Source organism: Python bivittatus, unplaced genomic scaffold (genome assembly GCF_059951505.1).
Source record: "Python bivittatus isolate LINGU-HERP-01145 unplaced genomic scaffold, Pbiv_v1 ctg000980_np1212, whole genome shotgun sequence".
NCBI lineage: Eukaryota > Metazoa > Chordata > Lepidosauria > Squamata > Pythonidae > Python > Python bivittatus.
This window is the reverse complement of record NW_028277125.1, coordinates 1,997,500-2,016,489: the sequence shown is the minus strand read 5'-3', so window position 1 is coordinate 2,016,489 and position 18,990 is coordinate 1,997,500. Positions and strand designations below refer to the sequence as shown.

Genomic DNA, 18,990 nt, shown 5'->3' with positions numbered 1-18,990 from the left:
GTCTTCACCGCCCACCCCCTGGCCCCTCTTGCAAAGGGCAGCCTTGGGGGATGTTTTTGCAGGCCAGTCTTTTCTCTTTTGTAAGCTCAGCCGCTTCCCTCTCAAACTGGGCTTGGTTTCCGGGGTCCTTACAATCCTGGAATCTCATCCCTCAACCCATTCCACGCTCTTCTACGTCCCGCTTGAAGCCCATTGCAAAGAGCTGGACACAAACGTCTAAGCCGGATTTAACTAGCACGGAGTAGAGTGCAGTGATCAGCCCCTTTGGTCTGGATGCAGTGGTTCTATTAGTGGGGCCCAGGATCTTGCTGGCCTTTTCAGCCGCCTTATCACAGTGCTGGCTCATGTTCAGCTGGTGCTCCACTAGGGCCCTGACCCTTCTCCTCCTCTGCATTGCCACCAAGCCAGGCCTCCGCCGTCCTCAACTCTGCCATGCGTTGTGCAAATTCAGAAAATGGAGTCAATCCAGGACAAGCGTATTGGGACGTGTCTCCACCTACGCAGGCCGAGGTCGTGCAGGCCACAGTAGTCCCTGCGACACTCTGTGAAAGCCAGAGTCGGACTCTGAAAAGCAGGAGGGGAAGAGCATTGGTGCCCTTGAACCATCCTCCCTCAGACACATTATATGGAGGCCTAACTTTCTGGAGAAGGTTGTGATGCTGGGAAAGGTGGAAGGAAGGAGCAATGGGCGGAAGCTCTTCCGAGGGAGATCCAGCCTGGACGCGAGGAGGAATTTCCTGACCGTGAGAGCTATCCAGCCGTGGGACAGCTTGTCTCCCGGAGGCGTGGGAGCTCCAGCGCTGGCGGTCTTCAAGAAAAGACTGGACCACCCTTTGTCCGAGATGGTCTGAGGACTCCTGCCTTGGGCAGGGGCTGGACGAGAAGACCTCCAAGGTCCCTTCCAACCCCATCATTCGATGATTCTACGATTCTATGAAAGAGAAGAAGAGGACGACCAGCAACAAGGAGGAGGGACTCAGTGACAGTGGCGATGGGGGCCCTGTTGGAGGACCTGAAGGACCAGGTTGGGGACAGGTCATGCTGGAGAACATCTATCTCTGTGGTTGCTAAGAGTCAACAATGACTTGATGGCCCATAATCCACCAGTCAAAAGGCATCTTTCTGAATGTAGGCACTGGCTTGTTCTCCCCAGCTGAGCCGGCAAATGCTCTGGGCTGGGGCTGAGCTGTGGTGCCCTGTGGCCATTGCCCCCTGCAAGGGGCAGGAAGAAGGAGAGCGGCAGTTGCACCCGCACACGCACGCGCACACACACACACACACCCCGGGGGCAGATTTGGCACCATTCCTCTGCTGGGCTGGGCTGGTAGGAACACACCAATCCCCTGGAGGGGCAGAAGACACTGCCCAAATTACCCCATGACTCAGTGGGCACGAAGCAGATCTTGGTGTGGCTCCCCCCCCCGCCTTTGCCTTCGCCTTGCCCCCACCCCCAGCTCCCCCAACTCTTCTGTTTAACTTGCAACCGAGGGGAAATAAACCTCCAGCCCCAGCCCACGGATTTGGCTTCCAGATGCCCCCCCACGACAACATCTGCTTTCTTCCACTTGGCTGCTGCTGGGAGATTTGCGTTCAGTCAAGACGAAACCTGCTCCCAGGCGCCTCCCCCACCCGACCAGAACTTCTGGATCCCCCCAGCCTGCTCAGACGCCCCAACAGCTGCTCCCCACCCGGGCCCCTCCCCCAGCAAGACCCCCCTTCCCTGGACGGCCTCATCCCGCCAGGGGTGAGTCCACAGGCTCTTCTGGGCTGCAGGAGGGGAGCAGTTTTCCTTTGCCTTCTTCCGGGAAGTTTTTCTGACACCCCGTGGGATCTCCGAGTGGTCTCCCATCCAAGGAGCAACCCAAGCCTGGGGGGAGGGGAAATGAGTAAGATAAAAGATCCAGGGTTTGTCATCTGTACTGTATGTGTGAAGGTATCTGGTTTGGCTACTGGGCACTGAGATTCCTGGCACATCCAGACACCGTTCCCGGACGTGTTTCCTGATGGGACCCATTTTCTGAGGTTACCCAGTGTATGGGAACTGGAAACTCCCTGCCAGGGGTGGGTTTACACACATACACGGCGGAAGACAGAGAGAGGAAATTAGACCTGATCTCTCAGGGTTTCGTTCATTCTGGCTCGCTTTCCCTGACAGGAATGGGAGGGGGAGAGGGCACCAATCTTCGAAAGGAGGAAAAGCACCTTGCTAAATGGCTCGCGATCTCCCCCCACCCTTCAGTTCCCACCTGGAGTTTGCAACCCTCACCCTAACCCTCACCCTAACCTTAGCCACCATGCAAAGTGGCCTTCTCACCTGTAATTATGGCTGCGTTGCTTGGCTGGCGTAACCTCCAGAGCATCTCCGAGCAGGACTGTCCCAGGAGGAGGTCCAGCATCCCAAAAGTGGGGTGGGGGTGGGGAGGGAGAGGGAGCATAAATTTCAACACTGACCACTTTGAAAGCCAAAAGACACTACAGGTAATTCCATGAGGGCTGCAGCCTTGACCTTCAGAGCTGATTCCAGATCTTTGGCGGCTGTGATTCCTGGATTGGTGATGATGACGATGATGACGATGATGACATGGCATGCCATCAAACTGTTGCTGACTCCTAGTGACCAGAGAGACAGATGTTCTCCATGAGGATCTGTCCCCAACCTGGTCCTTCAGGTCTTCCAGCGAGGCACCCGTTGCCCCTGTAACTGAGGATTCAGCATAGCTATTTAAAAATGGGTTCATGCTTGCTTACCTAACATACCCAAAGAGGGGTGTGTGTGTGTGTGTGTGTGTGATGCCTCATTGCAAGGACGCGGAAGGCCTGATTCCAGAATCGCAGAGTGTCTGGTTTGGGAATGTGGTGCCTTCGCCTGCATCCCACCCAGCAAGAGTGGCTGATTCCCACGGTGAGCGCGTTGCCCCTTCCATGCTTGGCAAGGGCTCTGAGAAGGCACCGGCCCACCTTGCCCCCACGGCTCCCAGGATCCAGATGGGACCAGCAGGATATCATCCTGAGGTCTGCATAGACGGGATCGCAGCAGTCGGCCAGCCTTGGCGCACATCAGAGGGCTACGCAGCGCAGGATCCAGACCTCACGGCGGTCACCTTGCCCAGCACGTCCAAAACCCACCCGGGCCAAAAACGATGGCCGCCACGTTCTCATGGTGGCCAAGAAAACCACATGGGTATGTGCATGGGCTCATCAGGATGCACCCTCCCATTGAAGGAGACTTATCTTCTTCTATTTTTTCTTTCTTAGATTCATATGCTGACTCAGTTCAGGTGATCTACAAGGGGTGCCCCCTGCAACGTCTCCCCTCAACCACACTCTGTGAAGGTCCGTGGTTGAGGTGGACTCCAACTGGGTCTTTCCAGCCTTAAGCTGACACCTCCACCCCACGTCCCTCTGCCTGTTTTCTAAGTGGGGGGGGGCTTTCCTTAATGCCCTGGGTTGGCCCCCTTGGAGCCCCCCCTCGGATCAAGGCCGGCCCTCCCGCTGGGGAAAAGGAGCCGGATCCCCCGGGGCTGCGGCAACGGCCAAGCCTTGAGGAAGAGCAGTGTATCTTAAACGGCTGCCGTGCTCTCAGCCTGCTGCCTGCAGCTGCTAGGGCAGGCCACCCCGTTGCCAGCTGTAAGCAAAAGACACACTTCAAATGTTAGCTTTAAAAAGTGTTTTTGTTCGTTTCTTTGCTTGATGGCTTGTTTTTTGCACCCAGCCAGAGGGCCAGGGGAACCACTGGGTTCTTCGCAGGATGTCTCCGGCCGGCCCTGGGCAAGGATTTGGAGCTTTCCTTCTTGTTCTCCTGAAGTGGAAAAGGGACAGATTAGCTGGTGGAGCCCAAAGCTTTTTGGTTGGCAGCCAGGTGACTCCAGAGCCCAGAAAGATGCCACCTGCTTGGGGGTGGGGAGTGGAAGAGGGTTGGGACTGGAAGCGTGCCTGCTCCACACCCAGCCTCTCCTGGTCTGTCTCAGTGGCAGCGTCTCCACGGCTGGCTTGGCAGGGTGGGGGTGGGGGTGGGGGACCCCCTTTGCTTGACAGCATTCCCCGCCCTCCAAGGTGCCAACTTCCCTCCTCCTTTGGGTCCCCTGCAGATGAGGCCAAGAGCAGCATTGCAGTGTGCCAGGGATGGATGGCTTGGGCTTCTGCAAAAAACGAAAGGGAAGAAACAGCTTTGGGCTTCCCTTGCTTTGCCCTTTAAAAGGCTCTCCTCCTGGGGTGGTTTCACCAGCCTCTGCATTTACTCTCCCGTGGTCCCCTTTGGATCTCTACGCCTTGCCCTATGAGCTGTGCTTCCTCAGAAATCTCCGCATGCCGCTTCCGGCTATATTTTTAACGTGAGTTCTGTAGCTTGAGAGGAGGAAGGAGAAGGAGAAGGAGAAGGAGAAGGAGAAGGAGAAGGAATTTGTGGTGGTGGTTGTGGTGGTGGAGGAGGAGGAGGAAGAGGAAGAGGAAGAGGACAATGAAAAGAAAGATGAGGAGAAGCAGGAGGAGGAGGAAGGGAAAGGAAAGAAACATACAAAGTGGGGTGGAAGCCACTGGTGCCTTTTGATGAACCAAATCTATTTGCACAGATGATGTGCAGGACTTGAAGCCTACTAGAGAAAAATACAGCAATGGAAGAAATCTGTTCTTTCCATCCTTATTCCCCATCTTGACTGGTTTCCACGTCTGGTTGAATAACTTCCTTTCAAGACTTTACATTTTTTTCTAGTATAATTAGGAGGCTGGCACGATTGGCCTTCCAAAGTTCCCTACCCCATTTGTGGACAGAGATATGGGTCTGGCCGTTTCTCTGAAGTTTTGACCCACCTGGTCACTAACCGGGTACAGGGGCACCCAACTCCAATCCTGGATAACTTCTCTGTAATTTTCTTCTTCTTTGAATGAATTTCTAAACCACATTTATTGTTCTCAAACTGGATGGTAACTGCTAGAAAAAAGGCAGGAGAAATTTTCCACCCAGGAGGTCCCTGGGGCTTAACAGTAAATACATTCTTGGCTCAGCTTTGTTCTGGTGTTGACCACATTCAGTAAGTCTAATGTTGCCCACATCAACTGGCAGTGGTTTTTCAAGGAGTGAACCAACAGGCTGGTCCAGTCCTCCTTCCCCAAATCCTTTATCCCAGTTGTACTGAACTGCAGCCAAGCTGGCTCTCGCTGCTTCTTTCTTCTCACATGTCCTCATGATGTTCCTTCATCTCATCCCCAGCCATGAATCAAAGGGGTAAAAATCCTGCTTGGCTGCGCTGAGGTTCCTCTCCCCTTCCCTTTATTTGAACACCACTCTAGCTGTGTAAAATCTGTTAGGCTTTGCTGTTCATAACTATGGAAGGAAATTGGTATTGGCAGGGAATGGGAAGAGAAGCAACTTGAAGCAAGAGAGGGGTCATCTAAGGGGGAATGCCCATTTCATGCCAGCCTAGTCTTCTCCTGATTCCAGAATGTAGGTAGAACATTTCAGCTGAAGGAGGCAATGGCTGTTAGGTGGACATGTGAACTTGGAGATCTTCTATTAGCCCCCCAAGTGAACAAATGCTGGAGTGCCTGCTCCATAGGAAGACTCACAACCAGCCTTCAGGATTATGGGTGATCTATCAATGTTCTTGAGGTGAGGCACAACACAGCAGTACTATTCAGGGGCTGAGATTCCTGCCTTGCTCTTCCAAGGCTTAGGAGAGTCTCCTCTTTCATCTGATCAACCTTCTTTTCTTCCCTAAGGGTTGGAACCTGGACCAAGCGGTTCCCCCTTGACTGGAGCTGGAAGCTGCCCGAGTCCCATTGCCTGTCGCTTTTATACAACTGATTTGGACACCAGTTAGTATCTCATCAGTCTGGCTAGGTATGGGGAAGTCAGGATGGGTGGCCACCAAGAAGCCAGTGCAGAAGTAAAATAATTTCGAAGAAAACAGCAAAAATGTTTGCAAAGATGGCGATAGAGTAAAAGAAGAGAGAGGTAGCAAATTGCATAGTGTGTCAGACAAAATTTACACTTCCAGTGAGATGCAGTGAGATCCAGTGAGGGCCTTAACCACTTAATCAAAGGCTATCATCTAGAGCAGTGTTTCTCAACCTCAGGAACCTTCAGATGTGTGGACTTCAACTCCCAGAATTCCCCAGCCAGCATGGCTGGCTGGGGAATTCTGGGAAGTGTAGTCCACACATCTGAAGGTTCCTGAGGTTGAGAAACACTGCTCTAGAGGGAGCTGATCTGACTCTTGAAGCAGGGTGTTCAACAGCCTAAGTGTGGCCATTAAAAAGCAAACATTTTTGCTGTTTTCTTCGAAATTATTTTACTTCTGCACTGGCTTCTTGGTGGCCACCCATCCTGACTTCCCCATACCTAGCCAGACTGATGAGATACTAATTGGTGTCCAAATCAGTTGCTTCAAAGCGACAGGCAATGGGACTCGGGCAGCTTCCAACTCCAGTCAAGGGGGAACCGCTTGGTCCATCCTTTTGTTGATCCCATCAAATGTACCTGTGCCAGAGTTGGGACATAGCAAAGGACTTCTTCACTGGGTCATAGGCACAGGCAGTCTGGTATGAAAGAAGGTGGGGGGGGGGGTCCCTAAAGCTTAAGCAAGTCATCATCAGCACAAGGGCAGCATTCATGCGCTTGTTCCGGGGCTATTGTGGTTGGTGGCGCAGTCAGCCAGATGTTTAGACCAGATTTGGCATTTTTGTCCACCTGTCGATTCCTTCCCAAGGACCTGGGATAGGCAGATGTTCTTGTCTGATGGCGTGAAATGTATCATCGCAGGACGTGAGCTGTTCCAAGCAAAGCTGCCTTTTGCAATGGACTGATGGTGATTTTGTCAGTGCTGATGGTCTTCAAGGTCCAGATGATGATGGTGATGATGATTTCATCTGGGGGTTGCACAACTCACCGAACTATTCTATAGCAACGGGCTAAATCACATAGAAACGAAGCAAGCTGAATCCTACCCAAAGGTACCTGATCTGCGAATGCAGCTACTGACTCCCACAGCTGCTGGACCCGTGCCCAGCGTTGACTTGTGCCCAGGGATAAAGCAGTGGGACCTTTGCAGGATTGATGCCACAGGAGCCTCCTCCAAGCACCACCAGCATTTCTGCCGCTGCATCGTTTTTCATTCGCCCTTATCCCAACTTTCTTAGACTGCCTTCTCCATCCAGGTGTGATGGACTACAGTCCCAATCATTCTCCACCCACCCTGCTGGATGGGGATATTGGAGTTGCAATGGCAGTTTCAGGCACCAGACTGAAGAAGGTGGGACAATACGTGGACATTTGAACTCTGTTCACCTGGCATCTGTCTTTAATTACTGTTAGTGATTGCATGGCTAATAAGGAACGGTTGTGCATCTCTCTAAGACAGTGTTTCTCAACCTTGGCCACTTTAAGACGGGTGGACTTCAACTTCCAGAATCCCCCAGCCAACCATGGCTGGCTGGGGAATTCTGGGAGTTGAAGTCCACCTGTCTTAAAGTGGCCAAGGTTGAGAACACTGCTCTAAGACCTGATTTGATGGTAGTTGACAGAAGGATTTGACCTAAAAATAATTTTAAAAAAAGTTTGCAGGTTACTTATGTTTGTATTCCTTTGTAATGCAAGCAAGGAAGGGATTGCAACTGGTAGTTACGCACTGGGATGATCAGCCCCCATCCCAGCGTTGAGTGATCCCTAGGGTGTGGAATTGGGAGGGAAGGCATTTTATCCTCCACTGTTCTGCGTGTATCTAATTTGTACAGCATTTAATCTCTCCAAGGAAGCACCAACATCCATAGGTATTTGCAAACAATACCCCCCCCCAAATCTAATCCCCTCCAGGTATGGGGGGGGGGTTAGACTTCCCATCATCTGCTATTTGCACAGCCATAGCTGCCCTTTCACATAACTGGAGGGCCACAGGTTGGAGATCTATCTCCGCGGGAGAAAATGCGCACGTTCTGTTTTGTTTTCTCTCTCGAAAGAGAGCCAGGTGCTTCGTGAATAGGAAAAAAACAGTGCTTAAATCTGTTTATTTTCTTCTTTCTTCTACTCTGCTTTCTCTACCCCAGAGTTAGGAGCCCATGAACAGAGCTGTGTTTATGCATTCAGGAAGGAGCAGAAAGAAGAAAGGGGGGGGGTATTTGACAATACAAAAGCTGAGCCTGAATTTTGGCATCCTCTGGAGAGGTGTTTGTGTGGTTTTTAATAATTACATTTGAAATGGGAAACCTGATCATTTCAGAAAGGAGGGAAGGGACATCTAATCTGTCTCTCCTTAAAGATTAAAATGTTCTAAAGAAGAATTCCAACAGGCAGCAGTAATTGTTTTCAACATCTATCTACAAAACCTATTATCTAGGCAATGCCCTCTTATCTGCTCTTGTATTGACCCCACAGCTACCTCTGGTTCCTAAAAGGTGGTCTGCCACAGATCCACACAGGTTCTCCGAATCTGTCCCGATACTGCCCCAAAGCACTCCTTGATTCACCTAGTCTGGAAGACCCAACTGGCGGCGGTTGAGGTCTGTTTTGGTCCCATTGGGCACCCTTGGGATACGCCCCACAAATGGGGCCTCCAGGCCTCCAATCCTGTGTCCCAAGGACGCTTAGAGAAGGAGAGAAGCAAGGATTGGGGCGGGGCATTGCCCGATGCTTCTGCGATGCCTCCAAAGAACAGAGCACCCATCTTGGACACAGGGCTCCTGCAGGGAATTAGAGATGCCCCGTCTTCCCTGAAGTGGGTGTGGTTGAGAGCCAGAAGGACGTACAAGGCGGTTTGTGGTGTAACAGGCTTGCATGGCCTTGGGGCAGTGAAGGAGGCTTTCTTTGCACCTCCCTGCACAGAGTAGGGAGGGAGAACCTAGAAGTTCCTCTCCTTTCATTTTTCAATGGAATTGTCTTTCCCCTGCCCAGGGGGTGTATCTTAGGGAACGTCCAGACAAGTTGTGCTTTTCATCTTGACTCATCCACAGTTTGCTTTTTCCAGGAGCTCAGGGGTCACCCTCTGGAACTTTTAACTTTCCCATGTTCTCCAACCATTTTCTAGGCCTACAAGTCCATGCCTAGGTACCGTTAGCTCCAAGACCTTCTTGCATCTAGGAGCTACTTCCCTGTGTTGATCAGTCTCCTGTGTCTGAACCTGGTTGCCTGGCCCATCTAAGACATCCTCCTCCTCTGGGGCTGGCCAGAGACACCCCATCACCCAAAATGTTTTGTTTTCTAGGAGGGATGGAGAAGGCCTGAGGATCTTCTGGGACAGACATCAAGAGCCAAACTTCCTTTCCCGCTGGAACCCCTGGTCCAGCGATATGCCATATGCCACCTTCACGGAGCACCCGGTCAAAAAGGGCTGCCAGAGGCTTAGCCCCATCTGTCAGGTGGGTCAGCGAGGGACCAACTGGCAAAATGCGGGGGGGGGGGGCAGGGAGGTGGGTGAGTTTGATATGTTGGATTTCATGAGCTGAATATTTTCATACAAACTGAGGCACAGCGTTCTCCCAGAGTGGCTACATTCACATGAGATGCTGAAACTGGTCAAGGATTAACCCATTTTCCTTAGTTTGCAAAATAGATTGAAGGTTATAGGTTTGGGCTTACATGGCCCCCAAGCCATGAAAAACCCAACTGTGGTTAATATCAACCAAACTTAGTCTATTATGGGAACGCATCTGCTATGTCTCTACTTGACCTGATGAAGGCTGATGTGGGACCACAGCCACTTAACCATTAACTAGGCAAGTATGGTTAGCTAGTATGGAACTCAGTGGCTATGTTCATACATCATGCTTAATCTAGTACCCATAATGACCTGAGTTCACACCATCATTGAACCATGAACTAACCCATCAGGTTGGGGTCAGACATTAGAAACTAATCTAATACTACCCTAAATTAGCAAGCTGTTTGAATGCTAGAGCTTTACCTGACCTAGTTAAGTGAGTTGTGAGAAGAGAAACCGTATTTTGTGGGAACAGAGCCAACGACCTTTTCAGCTTGGAATCATAGAGTGGTTATTTATGGGGTACAGAACACTTTAACGACAAGGACTGGTGGACTCCTCCATCTTTGCTTTCTTCTCCTCCTTTCAGACATCATCACCTGGCAGGAAAACATCCGCCCTGGGCTGGGGAGTTTTGACAGAGGGGTGGACTAGTGGGTTCAGCCACCTGCTTTTGTGCAAGGATTTTGTTGGGGAGAGGCATTTGAAGGGAACCTGATGATCAGCTGACACACGCAACAGGCCAGAATTCATTGTGGGTCTCCTGCTGGAGGTGGCTTTAGCACCATTCCAGAAGAGCACTAAAGCCCTTCAGAAGCAATCTGAACGACAGCTGAGAGATGCAGGGGGAGACGTAGCTGCAGAGAGATAGGTAGAGATAGATGGTTGGAGAACACGGGAAAGTTAAAAGTTCCAGAGGGTGACCCCTGAGCTCCTGGAAAAAGCAACCTGTGGATGAGTCAAGATGAAAAGCACAACAAAACCCTTGTCTGGACGTTCCCTAAGATACACCCCCTGGGCAGGGGAAAGACAATTCCATTGAAAAATGAAAGGAGAGGAACTTCTAGGTTCCCCCTCCCTACTCTGTGCAGGGAGGTGCAAAGAAATCTGGTACCCATAATGACCTGAGGGGGGTGTCCCAGCTGATCATCAGGTTCCCTTTGAATGCCCCTCCCCAACAAAATCCTTGCACAAGGGAGATGCAGGGGGAGACGTAGCTGCAGAGAGATAGGTGGCTCCCCCCCCCCACTTGAGAGCCTTGGGCCGAAAGGCCACGGCCTAGGCGAGTAGGATTCCCCCCCCCCCACGTCCCCCTTGCGGCTGCCCTCAAACCTTATCAACAGAAGGGAGAAAGCACTTTTTGATCCAGCACAGCTAAAGATGGCTTGGCTTGAAGGCGGCAAGAAAGTGACATTGGTGGAGCAGGACGGTGCCGGGGTGGACATGCAGCCATCCTTGGGGAGGCCAAGTGAGGTCATCCAGACAGTGATTCTGGGGATTCAGTGATGTAAAGGAAAGGGATTTTCCTCTTCCAGCAGAGTGAAATACAAACTCCACTGTAGTGTGTGCCTGTGTGTGTGTGTGTGAGAGAGAGAGTGAAAAAGCACACTTGTTTGGGATACAAACAACACGTCTCCTGTCCAGCCTATCTTCCCATCTGCAGGTTTGCTTAGAAGAAAATTAGTAACTGGATCCCCCTTTTTGGAACAGAGAAACAGCAAGCAGGAAGTGGTTTGTTCATCTGAAAGTCCTTTTATTTTGCTCGAGGGAACATATGGGCTTGTCCCTTTGGGACTTTTCTTTCTCCTGCTCTAACGGGGGTATCAGGTGAGAGGGGGAGGGAAGAGATGTTTTTTGGGGGGTAGAATTCTGGCACAAGGAATTTGCAAAAAACACGCAGACATGCACACCAAGAATGCAGATGGTCATGCTTCAAGTGACCAGCAATTGGTAGAGATTGTTTAAAAGCTAACCCCTAGAGCAGTGTTTCTCAACCTTGGCCACTTGAAGACGTGTGGACTTCAACTCCCAGAATTCCCCAGCCAGCTAGGCTGGCTGGGGAATTCTGGGAGTTGAAGTCCAGACGTCTTCGCGTTGCTAAAGTTGAGAAACACTGCTCTGATGTATGTGAATTTAGCAAGTTTGCACTTGATGGTACTGCTAAACTCCCACTTCTCCGAAACGGTCACTTTGAGGTCTGCTACGGAGCGTCCTGGGAGGCTGAAATATTCTGTTGTCCTTGTTTTGAGCCCAGATGTCAAGCCTGTCTCTGTGCATTCTTTTGCGCAAAGTTGCTCCCGTTTGTCCCACGTGGAATCCCAAGAGGCATTGTGGGCAGATGATGACCTATACAGTATCGCATCTGAGGATGTGATATGGGGAAGAGGCACATTTCTGCCAATGGGCCCCTTCTATGCCGAAAGCTGGACATGAGGTCCAGAGACGGGGCTGTTTCTCACGCCACATTCATGCGCACCGCAGCATAATTTGTGCGGCTCTGACAGCTTGCAAATGGTCACGTCCAGAGAGCTTTACTGCGGGAGAATTTAGGGCTACGATGGGTAGGTTCTTCCTGTCCAGCATCTCTAGCCACTGAGAAAGCCCTAACCCAACCCTCTCTTTAATGCGGCAGGTGGGGGGTGGGCAGGGGGAGGCTGTTGGACACATAGGAGGGAGGTTTAGCCACTGCTGAAGTTGCCCAAGAGACAGATCACCAGTGCAGAGATGTTCTGCTTTGGTAACCTGTTACTCCAGTTATTTCTGAACATGGGTGTATGGACATTTGTGCCCCAAAATAGCCAAAATTACAGGTTGATGTGGTGGAGGAGTAGGAGTCCATGGGGATGAGGAAGGGAGTTCAAAACTCCCTTCGACTTCATGCAGGCCCTCCTCCCACCCCTTGATCTGACCCTGGGATATTTGTGTGCTTTACCAGTCTTGCTGACCCTCAAGCTAGAAAAGCAAACTGGATTGCTGTGGTGACTGCGAAGTACGCGTGAACCAGCAGAGTGACGCTGCTGTCAAAAAGGCCAATGCTATCTTCAGGTGCATTAGCAGGAACACAGGGTCCGAATCCTGGAAAACCATGGTCTGCTCTACCGTGCCCCTTTCGGACCCACTGGGAGTCCTGGGTCCAGGGCTGGGCCCCAGAATTCAGGAGAGGCGGTAAGAAATTGGAGCAAATCCAGAGGAAGGCTGCCAACGACAGGGGAGGTCTGGAAACAAGGGACAGATAAAGGATCCGGAATGTTTAGCCTGCAGAAGAGAAGACTAAGATGTGGCAGAAGAGGAAGCGGAAAGACTGATCAGCTAACAGTTGTAATGTATTGCTCGAGATCTTCTGAGATCCTGAACCAGTCTGGTGCAGTGCTTCTCAGCCTCAGCAACTTTAAGATGGGTGGACTCCAACTCCCAGAATCCCTATCAATCGAATAAAATAAATCAAATGCATTTAGCCACAGAGTCTCTGCTCCTTAGGTTTCAAAAACCTCTACTTGAAACAAGGAGGGGAGAACGCGCAACCGCCCCGTGGGGTTCCTGCAGCTCCCAGATGCCCGGCCAATGTAGCCTCTGTTTAAGGAGCTGGGAAGTGCCGCTTAGCCCTCTCTGGAGGCCCCACGTTCATTTCTGCCTTAAAGCATCTCTTGAAAAACGAGAGGGACAGTTTCCTGAAACTGCCGATGGGAAGGCAAAGAACAAGATTTTGAAGCGATGCAGTTGAGGGCAGGGTCACTGAGAGTGGAAACTGCAATTGAGGCCCTGCGCCTTTTCTGCAGGCATTGCCATCTTGACTTTTTTGACCCCCTTGCTCGCTCTGATGAGGGAGGCCAGCTGCTTCAGAGCATTAAAAACAGGTTCGCTGCCAGAGCCGTGAACGTGCGCCAGGTCCAGAAAGAGCTCTGTGCGTCAGAGTCATCCTGCAATCGGAGATGGAAAGGAACGGAGAACGGCACCCTGCTTAGGAGAACATCTCCAGCACATAACCCTGGAAACTGGATCCCCTCCGTAGGGGAGTCGAGGAATCTTCTCGCGTCCTTCGGCCACCTCTCCGCCGTACGCAGCTGGGAGCCCAGCCCGGGGGGTCCATGCCAAGCTCTTGAGACCTGGCCTCATGCGTGCAAAGGATATTTTTCATGCCCAGGATTAAAGGCAGCTCGGAGAGAGACTTCTAACGCTTTAAGTCATCCTCCCCGTGGCAGGAGCACAAAGGGGTTGAGTTACACGCTGGGCAGACGGACAGACCCCGTGGAAAGCGGCCAAGATCTTGAGGATAAACAGAGAGAGACGCAGATGGGGGGAAAGGGGTCGGGTGTCTCTAGGGGGAAATGGAGCAAAACAGTTGACGGCTGGCCTACGGTGACCTCTCCCTGCTCACTCGCTCTTGCACACGTGCATCAATAAACAGCATCCTTCCTCAGGTTAGGGAAAGATCTAGCACAGGGTTTCTCAACCTCGGCAACTTTAAGACGGGTGGACTCCAACTCCCAGAATTCCCCAGCCAGCCCTGCTGGCTGGGGAATTCTGGGAGTTGGAGTCCACCCGTCTTAAAGTTGCCGAGGTTGAGAAACCCTGTTCTAAGGCCTCTGTGCTTCAATCTCAGGCACTTTTCCTTTGCTCCCCAGTGGTGGGGCTGCAAATATGCCAACGGTTTCTTGGAACGGCTTAAAGTCACGAATATTCTGTCCCGCGAGGTTTGCCTCCCACCCACCTCCCCATCTGCTACTGGTACCGTAAACGGCGCAGAAGATTTTCATGACAGGAGGGGTAGATTGCCCTCCCGCTGGCCACAGACAGGCCAAGACTGTCTGTGAAAGCCGGCAAGGCTCGGTGGAAAGGTGTGATCCTGTTAGCCAATATCCCTCATGTGAGGTCACCCTCTCAGGGGTGCTGTCGTGAGAGAAAAGTCATGGTTTGTCATACTGCAGATGCAAATCTTCGGAGACAGGCGTGTGGAGGAACTCTGCCCAGGGTTTAGCTCTCCATCGCCAACCCTGGACGGGGTTGCAGCAAACACTCTTGAGAAAAGATCAAGGGGTGTTGGCTGGAGTCTAGATTCCTGCAAGCCTGAATTCCTGACTGCCCCAACCTTCTTTCTGCAGGCTTTGTCTTCTTCCTTTAACTCCGTTTGTCGTCTTCCCTTATGGCCTCTTCCTACCCCCAACAAGAGCACCAGCCCTGGAGTCAACAGGAAAATAGGTTGGCGTGAAATGCCGCATCCCCACAGCTGATCCCACGCCTGCCCTGGTTGCTTCTCTTCTGCCTCGCTAGCCAGTGGGGCTGTCTTGATTATCTGTGTGCAACATGTGATGAGCAAAGCGATCGGTCACTTCTCTGGGCTTTGCTTCCCACTTCTCCACCCCACCAAAAATGTTCCCAGCCATCAGAGTAACATCCCCCAATCCTGACAGTGATGTGGGAATGGGGAAGGGTTGGGCAACTGTGTGCTCTTTCTCTTGATAAATAAAGACTAAACTCTGGGACTGAGCTGACTCACATGCCATAGTTGCACAAATGTGCAAGAAATGTGTGTGCCAGCTTTTCCTAGTTCCAGAGAGGATGGTACAGCAGGAGAGGGTGGCTCTAGTGTTCCAGCAGCCTGCTGCCGTGCTGCAAGCGTGCAAATCTGGTGTACTCAGTGGTAGCCTTGCACTAGTTGTTCGCCAGTGGCAGTAGCTTATACAAAATGGAAACTCCTGCCAGGGATTGCCACTGACAAGTACAGGTAGTCCTCACTTAACAACCATTCGTTTAGTGACTGTTTGAAGTTACAACGGTGCTGAACAAAGGGACTTACAACCAGTCCTCGCACTTACAACTGTTGCAGCACCCCCGCAGTCACTTGATTGTGATCAGGGCAGTTGGCAACCAGCTCCCAATTATGACAGTTGCAGTGTCCCAGGGTCACATGATCGCCATTTGCGACCTTCCAAGCTGGCTTCCGGGGAACTGGAAATTCAATGGGGAACTGCGTGATTCGCTTAACGACCATGTGATTGGCTTAATGGCCATGGTGATTTGCTTAATGACTGCTGCAAAAAAGGTTGTAAAATCGGGCATGACTCACTTAACAATCGCTCCACTTAACAATAAATTTTCCGGTTCTTATTGTGGTCGTTAAGTGAGGACTACCTGTACAGGGAAATGGGCACATCAGCACAAATGCGCTCCTCTTCTTCCCCTTTGCCCCCTTGGAAGAGATGCTGGCGTCAAAAACAGAGAAAGTGGAAGTGAGGGGTCTAAAAGAGGAGAAGTACCAATGGAGAGGCCAAAAGCAGGGAGGAATATGGCGGGCATGGAGGCTGCCAAGACCCCCCCCCCTCTGTTCACATGCACAACTGGCCCCCGCCTGCACAAGGTAATAGGTGGAGAAGTGGAATTACTTTGACACACTTTTAGCCTGAAAAAAGGGGAAATGCCCTAATGTTTGCCCAGCTAAGGATGTCTTAAGCCCATCTTGCTCAGAGGCTGGCACGGAAGAATCGACAAGGCCCTGGGAAAAAGGAGGCACGGACGAGTCGCGGTTTAGCGTGAGTGAGGAGAACGGCAAAAAACTCGAAGCCCCATTAACACTCTTGCAGCTTTGCAAGGCGTGCAAACGCAGCCCCTCTGGTGGAGCACGCTGCGTGAAGACCGTCCCGCTCCCGACATCCCACTGAATGTGGCAGAAACACACCCCACGGATGGCTTTCAGAGGTCTTGTCCTCCTGAGACTGCCTTCTTCCCATCCCCAGCCACAGCGGAGGCCGCCTCAACTGGGGCTTAGCTCTTTCACAGAATTGTAGAGAGGGAAGGGACCTTAAAGGACATCTAGTCTCAACCCTGGCCAGGGCAGGACCCACTAGAGCAGTGTTGTCCAAACTTGGCCACTTTAAGATGAGTGGACTTCAACTCCCAGAATTCCCCAGCCAGCATGGCTGGCTGGGGAATTCTGGGAGTTGAAGTCCACTCATCCTAAAGTGGCCAAGTTTGGACAACACTGCACTAGAGCAACGTTTCTCAACCTCGGCAACTTTAAGATGGGTGGGCTTCAACTCCCAGAATCTTGCTCAAGGGACTCTGGGTGGCAAACACAGCAAAAAACGCCAACATAACAATAGAAAAAACTGAAAATAAATCCACAACAAAAATAAAGCCAAGAGAACTTGCAAAGCCACTCAGCAGGTTGATTCAGAGTTCGGGGAGTGGTAAACTTGGAGTCGGAGGACCTTCTGTTGCGGATGCGCTAGTTACGTTCCTGCATCAAATGGGGGTTGAACTGGATGACCTCTGAAGCTCCCTTCCAGCTTATACATTCCACTATTTTGAAAGGCACCTGCTAAGGAAAGAGTATTTCCCGCATGCAATGCCATTGCCCTGCAGAGAGCCCCTGCAATGTCGCTTTGCAAGAAAATGATAATTAATCCTGCCCAAGAAATATTGTCGAGGACGAGAAACGAAAGTTACCTATTGGCTCACGGCCTCTCCTGTTGGTCCGCAGGTCTCCACCTTCAAGGCCCAGCTGGTACAAGCCGTGCAGAATGCCCGGAAGATGGACCTTGTGCCGGGCAGCAGTGGCACCGTGGCCGTGGTGAACGAGCCCATCGCCATCCAGACCTACACCGGGATGATGGCCTTTCTTGGAAACCAAAATAAGCTGGGGTATTGCCTCGCTCGGGGCAGCGTCGGCTTCTGAACTGGGCCTTCTTCCTCCCGCGGGGTTTTTTTTTTATTTCTGGCTCACAGAATCTGGTGGAACGAGATATTGTAGGAGGAGAACTATGTCAGTGGCTGGTACCCAAACATCAGGAGGAGTCTGGGTGCACCGTTTCAGACTCTCAAACTTTTTTGTGAGTCTGAAACGATCTTCCCAGACTCCTCCCGATTTTTAAATGAGACTGCGACTCCCTTACTGGCGCGCCCGTTTTGCCTGGCAAAATTTCCTTCTTGGACAGGCCTGGGGGATGTGGCCTTTCCAGATGTTACAGGACTCTAATACCCCCCAAACCTAGCCAACTTGGCTAATGGTCAGCATGCTTGGAATCGGAATCTGAGTCCACCTGATTGCTTCTTTAACCCAGGCCTCAGTCTACGCAACGTGCTTCTTCGCTACAATGCTGCTCACACCCGACACTTAACCAGCGGGTGAAAACCCCAGTGGGTACATTCGCACAGCAGAGCCTCTTTTGTTTGTATCAGCCTGGGTTGCTTCTTTAGGGTTTAGCGTTTGTGGAACGCTCCCCAAGTCTGGCTAGCTTACGGTTCAGGGCGTTGTGTCAGCCCAGAAATGGGTTCCTTAATCAAGTTACCCACGTGGGTTGTGTGAGCGCAGCTTTTCTGGGCATTTTGCTGGCTAAATCTCTTGGGCTAATTCACTTTCCCCAGCCAGGAGCCCTCTAGATAGGCTGGGTTTCAACCCCCCTCAACCTTGCCAACTTGGCCATTGCTCAGGATGATGGAATTGCTCAATTGGCTACCAACTGAGGATAAGCTGAAGAGAACCCATTTACTGTATTGAGAAAAAGCTGGTTAAAGCATCCCTTCTCCTTTTGTTGTGTTCTTCATTAAAATAATAATAACTGTGGTGATGGTGATGGTGATGGTGATGTAAGTTCTTCAGTCCAGCTTTGGTTGGAATTTGAATTGCTCCTGTCTTTGAAATGGCTATTTTCTTGACTTGCAAAATCAAGAAACAGATGAAACATTTCCACAAACCGGGAGGAAAGGGTTTGCTTTTTTAGCGAGAGAACTATCTTTACTTTTGCTCATTACAATAAAATAGCTAATTTTCCAGGGAAGTCTGAGTCTCTGTTATTTCATTTTCTTGAACCAAAAAAATGTATTTCCTGCAGCTTTAACTCTGGAAGTTTGATGGTTTGTCTTGTTTTGTATTTCCATAGCATCAATGTGCATGTTATGTTAAATAAATGGCAATAATGAACTCGCAATGGCGTGCGTGCTTTTTTTTTTAGAGCGCATTGAAAAGGGACTGGAGGGGTTAGAATCTAAGATTTAGAATGCAAGAGATGAGCGGGTCCAGCCAGCCCTCAATCCAAGCAGACCAAATCCAAGCTAGATTTGATCCCCATCAACTCCCACCAGCCCAAAGTGGGTAGAAAGATCCTGGGCTGAAATGCCAAAACGTAGGTTTGCTTTGGGGAGGAAGAGTGAGTGGGCCAAGGCTGGGAAGAGTTCGGAAGGAAGATGGAGAGGTTGTGGCCCCAGGAAGCAACGGCAAGGGATGGAACTGCCAAGGAAAAGGGCCCTGTGCGTTGGGGAGCCGGGGGCCTGGGCCATGCTGCAGGGCACCGAGTGGGGTGTGCCAAGCTCTTGGGCAAGATAGGGGCAAAGGCAGGGATTGAAGTTTAGCTCAAGTGGCCTCACCCCTTCCCGGCAAGCTGTTGCAAAGAGAACAAGCGTTATGATTCACATGCACTGTTTCTGGGGTCCTTAATTTGGGGCTCGACAGCCCAATCCACCCCTCGGCTCCCGGCCCTTCTGGATATTTTAAATATTGATTTAAAACCCCTGAAAGTTGCACTTCAAA

General features: G+C 51.2%; 1 protein-coding gene across 3 annotated transcripts in view; it reads left to right on the top strand.

Moving 5' to 3' along the window:
- TPRG1 (tumor protein p63 regulated 1) overlaps positions 1-18,384 on the top strand; it is a 38,094-nt gene extending 19,710 nt beyond the window's left edge. For all 3 annotated transcript variants that reach the window (XM_088132103.1, XM_088132104.1, XM_088132102.1), the window contains 2 exons: positions 9,192-9,345; positions 16,945-18,384. In XM_088132103.1, the coding sequence (XP_087988229.1) occupies positions 9,192-9,345; positions 16,945-17,139 (349 nt within the window). In that variant the 3' untranslated portion in view covers positions 17,140-18,384. The remainder of the gene's footprint in view (positions 1-9,191; positions 9,346-16,944) is intronic.
- Positions 18,385-18,990: the final 606 nt, after the last annotated feature.